At 38.2% G+C, this 16,150-nt stretch overlaps 1 protein-coding gene across 5 annotated transcripts in view; it reads right to left on the bottom strand.

Annotated features, from left to right (window-relative positions):
* Positions 1-16,150, bottom strand: part of ZNF827 (zinc finger protein 827) — a 106,714-nt gene that overhangs the window by 57,013 nt on the left and 33,551 nt on the right. For all 5 annotated transcript variants that reach the window (XR_004166236.2, XM_090138576.1, XM_031588837.2 and 2 more), the window contains exon 4: positions 5,980-6,460. Coding sequence is in view for 4 of the 5 variants with exons in the window: in XM_090138576.1 (XP_089994702.1) it covers positions 5,980-6,460 (481 nt within the window). In the remaining variant the exon portion in view is untranslated. The remainder of the gene's footprint in view (positions 1-5,979; positions 6,461-16,150) is intronic.

Raw genomic sequence — 16,150 nt, 5'->3', positions numbered from 1 at the left:
AAAATCCAAATAACAGCAGAATATGTAAACTCCTGGGGGAGCAGGAGAAAAGGAACATTATGGGAAGAGAAAGGCAAATTTGTTGCTGATAGGAAATAATTGTTTGCAGTAAGGAAATTTCTTCTCTCTACTACGGAACAGAAACAGAGAAAAAGAGAAATGCCACCAGAACGGCTTTTATATTTAAGAAAATTAAAAAAAAAAACACAAACCAACGAACAAATGAAACAAATAATCAGAGATGACTGAACTAATATCTTCAATTCCCATTTTAGATAGCTCTCACAGGAATGCTCATGAGCTAAGACTTCAACCCAGAGAAATGGTGTAATCAGGAAAGCAAAGGATCCATCAGTCTAACTGTCCCTGAATATAGAAGTTTGTGCAGATATTAAAACAAAATTGTAAGCTCAGAACTGGTCCAGTCCAGAGTCATATTGAGGTCTTCTTTTAAGCTGTACTGGGCTGAGTACACAAAAAAAATAAAATAAAATAAAAGCAATTTGTTATATTGTATTTTAAACAACTGAATTACAGTCTACAACACTTTATCTTACTAAACTCTAAGTACTTCTGCAATACATGACATAAGGTGCATATGATTTTAAGACATCCAAGAATTTAGTGGAATTGAGACAAGCAGTTGCTGAAAAGGAATGATGGCAATGTATAAGTGGCAAAGATTAGTACAAGCTTTTATTTGCCCAGGTTTTAATTAGTTGCACTATTGTCCTTTTTCAGTTTCATGCTAAATTAAAGGTCCATATAGAAATGTATGAAAATGGAGAGAGGAACTTGAAGGAGATCTTGACAACATTAGGGGTATTTGCTCTAATAGCAACATTATGGAATTTGCAGTATCCTTAAAGTAAGGATATGGCTGAATAATTGCCAGTCCTGTTTGCTTACATAATCTAATTGAAGTTTTACATTCTGGCATAAACTAGGAATCCAAAAATAGGCAGCACGGCCTTCTCTTTGGAACCTGCTACACAAATACATCAGTTATGACAAGAGTCTTCAAGCCAGCCAGCTCAGGCAATGACAAGCGTTGCAACATTTCGAGTTACTTGTGTTACCTTTAAGGAATACAGTATTTTTCAAAAGGCAAACATAATGGATAAACTGATTACTTTGTTTATCTACTAATATTTTGTATGCAGCTGATGGCTTACAATCTTGTTGCGCCATTAATGGAATCAGCTAAGAAAACATGAATGCAGAACCAAAGTTTTTGGACAGACACCAAAATCCCACAGTGGCATTACTTCTCAAAATAAAGATTTGACTCGTCACACAACAGTGACATCAGACATGACTTAACCTGGGAGAAACCATAGTTTCTCACTGCTTAACATAGACAGTTCCAAATGCAACGTGCCTGCTATCTCTCCTTCAGCCTTTGTATATTAAAGATTTTCCTTGCAAGTAACTTGGGGAATATAAAACGAATGGTAGAAGCGGGGCACAAGTGATGACACACAACGTCAGAAGATGAAGAGATGTGCTTTCCACAGTAATGCACTTGCTGAACACAGAAGTTGGGGAGAGAGGCTGGGAATGAAGTATGCCTTACAATTACTGTTTCCACACAGAATTCCTTTGAGATCAATAGTGCAAGAATCACATTCATTTTGATGGGTTCCATTTATTTTCGAATGTTATGAAAAGAAACTGCTGCACATAACACAGGCACCGTAATAGCTTCACTAGAGTTCAGTGGGCATGGTAATTTGGATCACTGTGAAAGCTATTTTTTATTTAAAAAGAAAACAAGCCTTAGAAGTGGGTGGAAGGGCATCAGAATTTAAAGAGATGTGCTGTATAAAGTCTATCACTGAAACTTTTAAAACAGGAAAAGCAAATGCTCTGCAAATTAAGACATGAACGTGGTTACAAAGAATTCGTGGACTGGGGGAACAAAACGTTCTGGCAAAGCACTGAAACAGCAAAGGGCAACTTAAAGCATAGAGGTAATCCCACTGAAATAAGGGGGGGGAGGTTTAAACATAATGATATGCCCATGCTTAAATACTCTTCTAGTATAAGGTTTTATGTTAAGAGTATTCAGCTAACTCTCTTTCTAAGCAATAACCATTTCAAAGTTAAATAAAATTCCAGAGAATCCTTTTTAATTGCTGGTGAATGTAAAAGCATCTCCTACCTTAACGTAAAACCTAGAGAACATAATCTGGTAAAGATTTCTATGTTTGTTCTCATTTTAGTTTTACTATTTGTGATTTGTGTTATGCCTCATTTCAGATAACATGCATCTTTCAACTTTTGTGACACGTAATGGCATAAACTTAGAAAAAAAAAAGGCAAAAAGATCTCAGATCACTTATTCTGATATTTCTCTACCTCTCTGATTCTAAAGATCCCCTAAGCTTTTTTAAATGAAAATTTTTCAGAAGCCATTTTGAGCACAGTCCTTTTATGGCCATCTCAAAATCAGATCCAACTTTGAACATCTGTACATTTTTTCCTCCCTTTGCCCCTCTGCAGCTCGCTACTTGTTCAGCTTGAATTTCTTGTAGCTGTTTCTCACGTTGTCTAATTCACTACTGCCTAATACCTGACCAATCACATCCAACTAGAAGTTATCTAACCATCTTTTAAAAACTTCCAGTGGTGGAGATGCTGCAATCTCTCTGAACAGTTGGAAGTTGAACCACCTCAAGTTTTGAAAGGTTTTCCTAATGCCAACTTAAAACCTACAGTAATATAAATCTGCTATTTTTTATCCCAGTTATCATGAATCGCCAACAGATCATTCCTCTTTATCCACTTCAACAAACTTTTTAAGGCAGTAAAGGCTTACAAATGACTCTCCTTAGCTTTCTTGATGGGCTTCACAACCTCACTTCCCTTTCATCCATCCTCTCCGGACACATCCTCCTAACTACCAGTCAATTCTGCTGCTCTCCTCTAAAGTCCTTCTAACCATCCATGCTCTTCAGCAAGACTGAAAAGAGCAGCCTTTTCTCTGGGGCCATTTTATTCCTTATACATACCAGTCAAATGATCAACATTTGAGCAACAGTGTGATGTTATGAACTCCTGTTATTTTCCTAAAAGGCTTGCTAGTCATTCTTGATGTAGCATTCTTGCAATTGTCTGTTGAATAGCTGCCCATTTCCTCCAGATCTCTTCTGTCAGCAACCTTTGTCTTCTTACTGCAACCTACTCACAGCATACTGTATTCCAGTCACCTGATAGCAGCTTCTTAGACTAGAAAAGTACTGCACAATTAGAAATAATATTAAGAGTCATGATGATACACATGCCTACAAAGATTAAATTTTAAAATTAATAATAGTTGAGAAGCACCAATTTTGTACCATCTTTCACCTCAGACATTCCAGTTAAACTTCTGCTCTGAGATAGCACCGGAAAACACAACTCCTGGCTGTGAAGGGAGGCAAGCACACATCCAAGGACAGAGACTTGGAAAAAAAGGGGCTGAAACTGCCCAGAAAACCAACATGCTCCCACAGTTTCTTATGAAACTAGAGATGCACGTACTCAAACTAACCAAGAAGAAGGAGGGACAATAAACATAGGCAAGGAAAAATAAGTGTTCATTTAAACCATCAATACTCAGTAAGAATAAACGCCAAATTCTAAAAGCCTAGATATCCCTCTACTGCTTCCTTCTTAGCCACAAGGCCTGTCAGAGAAGAAAATTAGATTGTTTTGACATAATACGGTCTCGACAAATCTGCGTTGGCTGCTACAACTGGCATACACAATTTGTGATGTCAAAAGATTTATATCGTTGAAAAGGTAAGGCCAATAATTGAAGTTCTGATGGGCCTAACAAGAGTGTGTCATAATAAAGAAATCACTTGGTTCAGCACAGCAAGCAGTTAAAAAAAATGCAGCTATTACTTAGCCAACTTGCTAAAAGAGAATTACTTTTACTTCACTCTAAATTTATGTGCACTATATGGAGGAAAGCATGAGCTAAATGTATAAAACAATATAAATCTCAGGAGAAATTTTTTTCCTTTTAACATTGCTCTCCTTGTGTAGTAAACTTGGTGACTGGCAGAACATTTTCAACCAAATATGCACACATACAAAATTACAGATACATCTCACTCCCCCAGTGACTTTATAACATGTTGCTAGGTAACAGTGCATACAAGTCAGGTTTCAAGACCTTTAGTAAGTCACCATAAAATAGCGGCACAGGTCTTTTGCATGAATAATGTACATTTATATCCTTTTGCTGATGCCAATAGATCAGACACTGAAAACATGAATGTCTGCCAAACACTAAACAATTCCCGATCAACTGCCACATGAAAAACAGCACATCAAAATGTTGCATGTTTTTTCAGCATTCAAGCTTTCCCCTCCTCTCCAGCTTTCTTCTCTCACTCTTGCTACATGTAGCCTTCATCAGCACTGCTATCCACAGTTCAGCACAGATGATGTGGAGTCACTCAGTGTAAAGCAATACAAGTTTAATAAGCACCAGAAGGAGATCGTTTGGGACAACCGTCAAACACCAGAAATGGATTTTACAGGGTCCAAATTTGAAACTCAACCAACAAAACCAGACTCATCCTTGCTCATTTTTTTGTTTATTATAATACAGCAACGCTTTTTTCTTTCTTTTTTTTTTTTTTGTTTTTTAAGGAAATATTTATGTGGCTTCTTTCAACCCACATAAGAAACTGGATTTGTGCTAACCCACTTTACTTCCTGCTCGTCTTCAGTCTTTTCTTTTTCCTTTCTGTGGCTGGCTCCATGAAGCCTCAAGCTTCATTTCTGCTGTTTCTCCACTCTATTCTATTCCCCACAGCATTATTATCTCAGAGATCTGGGCAGATGAGGACAGCAACCCTTTCTACCACAACAAAATGCTGCCGTTTCACCTTGACAGGGCAATGAGGACAGTTAATTTCCCAGTTTACCTGCCTTTTTTTTTTTTTTTTTTTTCTTCACTAGAATACCACTTACATTCTATTTAAAGGAAAAAGGTGACAACTTATTCTCTACTGTAAAGGGTATCTTCTATCTCCAAAGTCTAGAACTTGCAACCTGGACTGACATCTCCCTGTGAAACAGAAGTTTCTTCAGTTTTCAGACATTTTCCTGATTTCTTTCCCTTAAAAATTAAAGGCCAATTAAAAACAAAAAACAACAAAGCAAACCAACAACATTCAGTACGTAGAACACCTCCAACAACACTCCAACAACAGCATGTCCACAATTCTGAATTCAGTCAAATCAATAAGAAAGCACATGAGGTATAATAGATTTTCCCTAAACAGATTCTCCTCTTCAGACTCTCACGTACAAATATCATTCTCACAGCAATAATCTGACAGCGGGAAAAAAAACCAACCAAATAAAAAAAAACATTTTGCATTTGATATGGATTTCAATTTGAATTTTGAAAAAAATTCAAAACTGTTCACGAATCTCTAGGACTACCTTTTTTTAATGTTAATGATCAAGAAACGCAGTAACATTCCTACTTCACAAGCAGTGACTAGATAGTTATTTTATGCTCCCTGAAAGAAAGGTCACCACTCATTTATTGTTCCTATTTAACAGATGGGTAAAGGCAGAGAAAAAGTTAAGAGCTGAATTTTCTAATGTGCTGGGTGCTTGTGACCCTCGGTGATTTTAAACCAGAACTACAAGTAGGTAGCATACCTGAAAAACACACCAAATGAGATTTGCTGAGACAACCGTCAGTGAATATCAAAGCCTGGAAAACAAGTTTTCATTCCCAGTTCCAGGTTTCAATAAACAGCAAATCCCTCTCTTTTTGTCTTCTCCCACTTCTTCCCCTCTTCCCTCCATCATGCACTTCTCTTTTTATCCAAAGAAACAAGAAATTGTAAGTTAAGGAGTTGCAATGCTTTGCTCCCTGAAATTCAATGACTTAGCAAACCCAAGGCAAAGGGTTTCTTAGCCCCCAGAAGGAGCAGCTGCTGCTGCTGCTTGCTGCTCAATTACCTGACAGCTTCATAAGAAAATCTGATGCCATCTTGACAGAGATGTCTTGGCTGAATAGTGCTGATGCTGTACTGGCCACAAAGTCAGAGTCTTTCAGCTTTGTGTTGTTGGGGGTTCTGTCAACAGTACTAAGAGCAAAAGGTGCAGCTGAGATGCCATTGTCATCTTTGGGCTCTTCTTTCACTAGTAAAGGTGGAATACCTCCACTAGCCTGCCCAGCCACATCAGATGTTTTAGACACAGATGCTGATCCCATAAGGTCAGGTCCAACTCCTTCCCTCTGTGGTCCCGGGCAGGAGTCACTATTTAGCTGTGGTGACCCCTTCACCTCAGTTTCTGGTATTTCCTCCTTCACTTTGGATTCTGTCCTGAGGAAATGCTGATGGCAACGCATATGGAGTTTCAGGCTGAAGTGGCGGGAGGAGGTAAAAGGGCATAGCTGGCATTGAAAGGTCTCACCCCTGTCTTGGTGCTGATGAACCTGGTTCAAGAGGTGAAAGATAAAAGCATGTGTTAAGCAGAGTAGTTTACTAGCATTATAGAAATCTCAGCTCCATACTCCTCACTGTTTTAAAACAAGAAAATTTAGCTAATGAGTGAAACTCTGCATTCTGAGCACTTGGAAAGAGGTCAGATACTAAGAACAGTCAGACTCTCTCACATGTAAGAAACATCTGTTTTTGTATCATGGAAATGATGGAAGTCTGCTTTGGGTGAAACAGATCCCGAAGACCTGTCAATATGTAAAAAACTTTCAAAATATAACTAGCAACTTCCTTGACTATAAACAAAACTAAACAAAGAAACTCCAGAAGAGCCTATTTATTACATGTTCGCTAATCATGCTAAGCATGATTATTCTGTGTAACTTATAAATAAAAATTGTTCAGAGGAACCCAGCAAACCATCATTCTGCAGAGCAACATCCACCACCAATTTATCTATCATTAGGGTAAAAAAAAACCTAACACCTGGCAATACTAAGGCACCACTGAACCACTTGAAATCAATTCCACTAGAAAATAAACTGCTCCGTTATGATAAAATACAAATAGGAGTGATGGTGTCTGTCAAATAACTCTATAAATCCATTAAATCAGTTAATCCCACTGTCCTTTGTATTTTGACTCTGCCTCATGGAGTCTGCATGCTCCAATGTGACTACACAACGCCCAGAATCCTCAGGCCTGATTTTGATACCTTGTAAAGAGAACTCCATCCATCCATCTGCAATGGTTTATGTATTATCTACGAGGGCTGCTCCAAAAGTAATGCCACCTATTAATTACATTGGCCCATGACATCAGAAGCAGATATTGGTGGTATAGCAATAGAGATTGAACTTTCCTGACAATACTCCACCACATTTTTATTGTGTGACAAAAGGCATCAGAAGGGCAGCCTGACAAAATGGCATCTGGTGTAGAAGTGCATATGACACAAAGGTGTGTCACTGAATTCCTCCATGCAGAAAAAAATGGCACCCACTGACATTCAGTGATGCTTGCTGAATGTTTATGGAGTGGATGTGAGCACAGTGAGGTGGTGAGTGGAGTGTTTCAGTGGTGGCAATGCTGACAGTGGGTCACCTTTGCTGGTGCAGATTTTTGCATGCAAGCTCTTGTTTGTTGCTTGCGAAAATGCACAGCTAATGGTAGTGACTATGTTAAAAATAGTCTTTTGAAGCTGAGAATTTGCTGTATCAAGTAGTGTTATTGTGCTCTAATGTTATAGTTTCCAAGGAAATAAACAGCAGGCATTACTTTTGGAGCATCCTTCATATTTAAACAGATACACTCATTAATACAAACTATGTATAAACAATTATACAGTACACAATTTTGGTTAGCACAGTACTCATGAGAGGAAAAGAATAATTGAGCTTGGCATAAAGTGGCCAGTGCATGGAAAAGTTTTTTTCTCCATAGCTTCACAAATAAATTTTAAATCTTCACATCAGCACTCAAGGCTACTCCCTTCAGGAAGACTGGCAAATACACACACTCATCCCTTACCAACTGCTGACATGTTATCAGGACCAATTGGCACCAGACTGAGCTCCACACATTCACTTTCACTTGTGACTTGAGATGACTGGAAACATTTCAATAAGACAGAATTTTTGTTGGAAAGTGGCCATTTGTTGAATGCAAAATATTTCACCTGAAACACAGGGGGTTCAAAGAACCCTTAGCAAATCAGACATCATTCCCTATCCAGCTGGGTGGCACTCTATTCTATATTCTCTGGGCTTGGCTAAGAGGCAGACATGCCAGAGAACCAAAGTTTGCTGCGAAAGTCTAGGAGTCTAAAAGCTCTGAGAGCTCCAGCTCCAGTCAAAACTCAGCTTTCCATGAGGGAGCCTGGAAGGCCTAGCTCTAGTTAAGGCTTTCAGCACTTTCTGGTTTCCCACAGTGCTGAGACCAACATCTTGAGAGTCCTGGTGCAGGCTGTGAGGGTAGCTGCAGCATTTTCCAAATAAAACTTTGTTGAAATTCTGACTGGAAGAAGTTTCCCACAGTAAAAGATTTGGCCAGATTCATTCTTTATATAGTAAGAGGAATTCAGTCACAAGATGACATCTACCATTCCCAGCTCTACACACAGTGGACTTGAACACAGGTCCCCAAAAATGTGAAGCTGCGAGACCTCCTTCTTTTAGTCTTCTTGGCACTCAGTGAAAACATATTTCACTAGTGCTGTGTCAATTTGCATTCAGTGGTTCCTCAAGGGCTCTGGAGATAAGGTGCAAAACAAACAACTAGAGAGAATTTCTTTCGGTCTGACACTTTATAGAAGGACATTCTCAGTATTGTATAAGCATGACATTTACAGACAAAGTAATTTGGGAATCTTATAACTGCACCTGACAAAACCAACAAAAAAATTAGAACAGTCTTAGGTTAGCATTAGCTTTTAAAACAATAATCTTGCAGAACAGCAGCAGCACAATAATTTCAAAACATTAATAGGTTACAATGGAAACGCCAGTCAGATTGACCATCCACACTACTGGAAACTGGACGGTCTGTAAGCACAGCAGTATTTAAGCAATTTCTTTCATGAAGAGCACCAAGATGGTACTAATGGTAGCAAGCACTCTCACCATGGCAACTTTCTCTCTTACACCCACTGAGATCTTGTATGCCAGAGCTTGTCTCCAGGATCCCCACCAATCAGCATTTCCCTGCCTACATATTTAACCACTTCTTCTGGAGGCCCTGTATCAGAACTTCATAGGGCTGTCACCACTGCAGTTGGTGGAAAAGTCTGTGTGGAAGCCACCTTCTCTGCCCAGGCACACGGCATGACACCCTGCAATATCTTATGAGAATCAATGAGAATGGGGAGACTGATACATCAGAATTGGATTTCTCTCCTGTCCAAAGACAACTGCAGAATTTCTCCTATAATAAAGTATTTTATAGCTTGTAGCCAAGGAACGACAGAATTCAAAATCAAAGATTTTTGAGCTGTTGGAGTGGGTCCAGAGGGGGGCTCTCCTATGCTATGAGAAGAGTCGAGGCAGCAACTACTTGTTGCAGAATAAACAAGAAACCCTGTAGAGCTCCACATAAAGACAATCACAGGAGAGACCAAGGTCACACAGCCCAACAAGCTGCCTTCTCCCTCCAGCAAACGGCTCTTATACTGTGCTAATGCTACCCAAGCCACCAGATGTCCTCTTCAGACTCAACCAGGCTACCGCTGGTAGTGGCAGGGCTACTGCAATGGGAGATGGATAACCCCTAACATGGATAATCACTGCATCCTGAGCAAGCTCCTGTCCCATGATGACAGCAAGAACCACAAGCAAAAGGAGATGAGCGCAGCTGAAAATTTTTCTCCTGAGTCCCAGTTTCTACCTTCTGAGTTTGCCTCATTTAACTGTGGATATTCTCCTTGACTGTGCAAAGTATATCTTTATTTTAACCTTACTGTCTTCCTGGTCTCAAACAATATTTCGCATTTCTACAGCTTTTGTTTGTGATTGATGTAAGCTTCAACAGGCCTACACATTTCTTACAAACTTTAGACATGGTTTGGGAATTTGGGTACAAGTTAGTTAAAGAAAATTTGTTGTTTGTTTCTTTAATTTCTCTTGCTGCCTCCCCAGTCTCACATTTTAAGAATGATAAAAAAGAGTCAGCTATATTTCTCTTCTCTACCACATGCATTATTTTGATCTCACTCTCTTTTTAGACCTGCTAGTCCCATTCTTTTCAGTTTCTTTTTCAAAGGGAGAAGAAAGTTCTTGCCATCCCACTAATCATTTTCACTGTCATCTTTTAAAACACCTTCTATTACTAATATATCTTTTTGATACACAATATGCATCAGAAGTGAGATCAAAAGCGGCAGCACACCATACGTTTATAATAGCGTAATATTTTCAGTGCTATTTCAGTTTTACTCTATGCATATTTGAATATCTAACATACTTTTTAACCACTGCTGCATATGCCAAGAAAAGGTTTTCATTGAACTGGCTGCAGTGATATCCAGATATTTTCCCTGAGTAGTTACAGTTTGCTATATTAAAGACAGTTAGGTGTGTGATTAGTTTAAGACTGCTGTTTCCAAGGCACACTACCTTGTATTTGTCAACAATAACTTCATTTGCCTTTGCATTTGTCTGCCAGCAAGTTCTTTTTATTCCCTTTCAAGTTTTCTAATCTTGATTCATTGTCCATAAGATTGTATCATTTACAATTCTCTTACCCCACAGCCATCATTTTGTGCAGATTACATTTGTCAAAATACACACAATTCCACTCTTAGTAATGGAACCACCCCTCTGATAACCTTTTGTCATGATTAACATTGCTAGTTTCTTCCTACCCTTTGTTTTACCATCTCTTGGTAAATTCCTAATTTGCCACAATGCATCACATTGCTTAATTTATTTGGCAGCTTCTCAATGAGAAGCTTTGCCATAGGCTTCTGTAAAGGCCAAACAAATTTCAGCTGATTCTCAAGTCCATGATTTTCTTGACATGCTCAAAACATCTCAGTGGAAGAACACATCATTTTCTTTTACAGAAGCCACGTGTCCCTATCATATCACATTATTCATATCATTGTATGTTCTGCTACATTTTTTTCCTCGACATACTAATATTTCTGGTATCAAGCAGTTTGTTAAATTTTGAAAGTTTGCTTCACCCTTATAAGCAACATCCTGGCCAATTTACCAATCGGTTAAAGTGATGTGATGCCACCTACCTGAAAAGCAGGTAGTAGGGTGAGGCAAACAGTGACATAGGCTAATCCTGCCATTTTATAGCACCCATCAGGTAGATCTTCTCTTGCCCCCTTCCTTATACTTGGAAACAAATTCTCCCTTCTACTTTCGAAGCATAGGAAGGCAAGATTTGGCATTCATCTTTTTTTTTGTGAAACATGAGGTTTTATTGCTTTCTGTTTGTTTGTTTTCTTGGTTTGTCTTTTTTTCACACTTGGAATAAGAGGAGATACTTTTCTAAGAACACTAATCCCTAAGCAAAATTAGGATGTCAAGTAAGTGAGAGTGAATGTTTGCTTCTGGCTACTCTGACTTACTTTCAGGGATCCAGTTAGCAATTTTTTCTTTACCTATTATAGCTTTTCTTTTTCTCACTTACTTTGTTTGATGCAAACTAACACTTTCATGAGAGATATCTGTTTAAACAACCACTATAGCCAACAACAACTACAACCTGTCCATTTACCATACTTGTCTCCCCACCTGTTTTTCATTTGTTTGTTCTTGGTTGGTTCACTCTTTTTCAAAACCTGTAGCAAAATGTATTCTACTAAGACCGCATTCAGGTACACTTGAAAGGTCTGTATTTTGCATCTTCCAGATGCGCTCTACCATTTCATTTCTAATAAGCTCCTTCATTTTCAAAACATTGCATTTCAAAAGTTAATTTATAAGACACCAGTTTTGGTACGATCCTTCACCTCAGGATACATACACTATAATGTACTTTCTTTTTGAAACCTTTTCCTTGCTTTGCTAAAAAAAAAATGAAGGAAAAAAAGCCCTTCTGCAAGACTGGACTACATATTGAAAATATATAAAGAATATATATATATAACATGTATAAAATTATTTTATCTTTAAGATTTTAAGACAGCAATGCATTTCATGTCTTACTCTTGCAAAAAATGCCAAGATTAAAAGGCAAGTATTTTAAGTATGTTGTGGTACATATCAGTGTCTTGGGGCACAGACTTCTGTTGCTGGAAAGCTGTGTAAGTTTGTATTACCTCCCCTCAGCTGAGGTGAGGTAATGGAATCAGAGGAGCCTCCCGTGGATCTTTAAGGCTAGCTTAAACAAATCTAAACAGAAAACTCTCACATAAAATACAGCCAATCTCCTTCTCAATACAGTGAAGATGCTTTAAAGTAACCTGTTCTGACTTTCACCAAAATGGATTATGAATGATCATCCAGTCTTCTGAACTTTGCTAAGAAAGAAAAAGAAAAAAACAAATCACTAAGGGGCAAGGGGAAGGGTAGTAAGGACCTGTTTACGTTCTTCAGAGTCTTCCCTCATTCACACTATTGTGTAATCAATAGCCCCCCTAATCAGTACGCTGATTATAATCCTCTGAATATGACAGAAGTATTAATCTTACATCACACTGCATAGTCCTTCACAAGAAACAGAAGCAGGAAGATACTGTTTTCAAGCAGCTCACGATCTACTTGCCATTGCACTTGCCTTTTCTGCTAAGTTCAATCTTCCATTTCTTCATTTTCTATCAAAACATCATGCTTCAAGCACATGTTCACAACACCAAACTTCTTTTCCACTGCTAGAAGAGCTGGCTCACTCATTTCTGCATTATGTCTATATAGCAGCACAAGGAACATTTATAGGTATTATTTTTGGCCATATGCTTCTCTTCCTTGTTCCCCTTTCCAAGTACTCAGGCTAATATCCTGTTGCTTTCTTGGAACGTATCTGCATGATCTCACAGGCTAACCTTCCACCAATTGCTGAGGAAGATATGTATACGATCCAAAGATACCAATTGGCCAAAATCTGACTGATGCTTGTATTATTGCACCAGTAGAAATAGAAAGGCCTGAATTTGCTTGCTAAATTACACCACCCCTTTCTGTTTTCTTCTGCAGCTTCAGAACTAGCATGTAAGTTAATTTTTTTCACTCAAAAAGAAAATAGCATAGTCAAATTGAGTATGCATTCAGATAAATGGAGAGGAAGACTCAAAGACAACCTTTGCTGCCTGCCAGGATAGGACACCTCTCTCAGATGCCCATTCATTTTTTCTGTCTTTACTTTCAGTACTCTTTGGGCCCCAGGAAACCACACTATGATACCAGAATCAAGTCCTGAGATGCTACTCTCAGACTGCTAGGAAAAAGGGCCAAAACTTGTGGTTATGCAAGCACTATAATTTGTCTCCAAAATAGACTAATAAAATTCTGTACTGTGTCTATTTTAGGATTTTTCTAAGGTGCCTATCACTGTGGAATTTAAATGCCATATAACAATTATAGATAAAACTACATGCCTTAAAAGGCAATTCACTCAGTCTGTCTTGTTCATTGCATGGACACATTCCTTCCGTTTCCCTTCTTGCATTTTACTTCCTTGCCTTCAGTTGCGACCTGGCCAGGCAAAGTGCCTGCAAGAAAGCTTTCATCAACATGGTGGTTAGCACATGTAGGTCTGAGCATGGTCAGGGCTGGAATCTACCCAATTCTCTCTCTATTAAGATTTTCTTCAGCAGGAGACAAGATATCAAAAATGTTGGCAATGTTACATTCTTGGCCAACGAGTTTGGTGTGTTATAACTGCCGGAAAATAACAGATTATTTATATTATATAGACATTATTCATTAACCTAAACATACACAGAATATGGGAGTCCCATATGAACACACACACAAACCATTAAGGGAAATTAAACTTTCAGATTCAATGGAGAATGCCTACAAGAACACAGAAAAAAGAGGAGGTACTACACTGCCTGGGAGGAAATAAAGACAGTATTATCAGATTTGAAAGACTGGAGCTGGACAAAATATCTCAACAGGTTTTGTCTGTCATCCTGACCAATGGAACATAAAACTTAAAATTAAAGAGCAGCATTAACAAAAAAACAAAAAACAAAAAACCAACACTGAGCTTGTGATAACATAGTAGAGTAAAAAATCGACTTATAATGACAAACACCATCCTAGCACCGTAATTTTGCAGTCTCACCTGCAGCTGCTGTTGATTCATGGGGAGAAAGAGGGAGCAGAGAGCTAGAGGCAGCTCTGACTTCATGGGGTTCCTGCCAGGAAGGAGATAAGACGAGGTAGCTCCCAGAGGATTTGGGGACAATGAAAAGAACCAAAATATCCAACTGAAGTTGCCAGAATACTACATCCTAAACCCCAGCTGGGCTGTACTATTTCTGATGTGTATTCACTCAATTTTGAACACTGTTAGCTCAAATATATATGTGTGTGTGTGTATGTGTGTGTTCTAAAACCTCATGTTTATTTAGATACAGATTTAAAAGCAGCACGTTTTTATAATCAGAAGAGAAATCTGATTTTTTATTTTTATTTTTACCTTGGTATCAATTTATACTTTTTATCAAAGGGAACTCAAAATATACCCGACTCTGCTGTCGAACAAATGACTAACATGTCTATATTTCATTCATCTACTATTATGCAAATTTTTCAACTTTACACAAATTCTGACTTGATAGTTGATGTTTTTATGAATGGACTATGTGAATGAATAAGTGCACGAAACCCCTGGAAATTAAGCTAGAATATTATCTTGCAAATAATCTGTACTCATTATTTGATGCATCTATTCATAAGACTATAACAAGAATAAAAGACCAAATACTGGCCAATTAGTTTTATAAAGCAATTGGCTTCATCTTAAATAAAGCAGTTTTACTAGCAAAGATCTCTGAGTCCATCACGACCTGCATGACTAGACTGCATTGACTGAGGAGACTTAGAATCTTACCCACACAATAAATCTAAAAGAGACTCACAATGAGCTCAAATTAATCGATAATCACCATACTAACAAATAATAAATACTACTGTTACATTGTTTTTACAGAGAGAAGACTGCAAGGGTTCAGAGAGTCCTGATAGCACACACAGACAGTGAAAAAGTTCAGAATACTGGAAGAAATCAGATCTATGACCTACGGAAATCACCACATGAAAAAGTAAGCGATAGGCCCTTACCCTGTAAATAATAATTCCAAAAAGGTACAAAATGCAGAGATTAAGAATTTCTACATGGAATAAGAGACATCTTTCACAAAACACAGGACAATAACAGGCCTCTGCCAAAGAGGAGCAAATTTTCAGGTGATGCATGCGTCTGTGCAGACTGTCAACAACCAAAAACAAAAAACTTCTCTTATTATACTTAGTTCTCATTCTTTCATGTCTTCTACTTAGGATGGCTATCTGAGCCCTCTAGTCAACACTGAGTACCAAGTCCTAAAAAAAAAAAAAAAGAGTTGCAAATACCTAACCTACTTGGAACTGATTAGGTTCAGCATAATACACTAAGGATGCCTGGGAATTGTGCACTGATTTACACTAGGAGAAGAAGTGAGCTTACAGACTTTGGGAGGATGATTTCAGACCTAGCAAGGACCTGAAATGCAGCATGATCTGCTATTGCGATCAGTGGAATCGTCTGATCTAATACTTAACAGTTACTCAGATTTAAGCAAGGCGAGACTCCCGTCCAGCCAACTCAAGATTTTGCAATAGCAGCACATAAAAGCTGAACTGACATTCCTACCCCCCCCGCCTTACACTGAGAGACCTGTTGTCCAAAACAAACAAAATACAAACTGTAATAAAACATTTCACTGATATTATAATAGCTCAACAGTATTAACAGAGTAAACTTTTTACCCTTCAGCTTCTTTATCCATGGATTAATGGGCCAGGTACCATTTTTACTTCACCACACATGCCCTACCGTACGCAAAGATCAGGTACTTTGTACTTTGCAACCATACAGTATTTCTGCTAAATAGACTTGTTCTTCTAAATTTCTTTTACGTTTCTGTATTTCTCTATATCAACACAAATGTTAGTTAAGGTTCTTTAGGAGCCTAAAGTGTAGGCTGAATTAAAAACATATCTTAAGTTTAGTAGAAACACTTCAAA

The sequence above is a fragment of the Phasianus colchicus genome, chromosome 4 (assembly GCF_987193195.1).
Source record: "Phasianus colchicus chromosome 4, bPhaCol1.hap1.1, whole genome shotgun sequence".
In the NCBI taxonomy this organism is placed as follows: domain Eukaryota; kingdom Metazoa; phylum Chordata; class Aves; order Galliformes; family Phasianidae; genus Phasianus; species Phasianus colchicus.
Note: the sequence above shows the minus strand (reverse complement) of the source record. Positions and strands in the feature narration are given on the sequence as shown.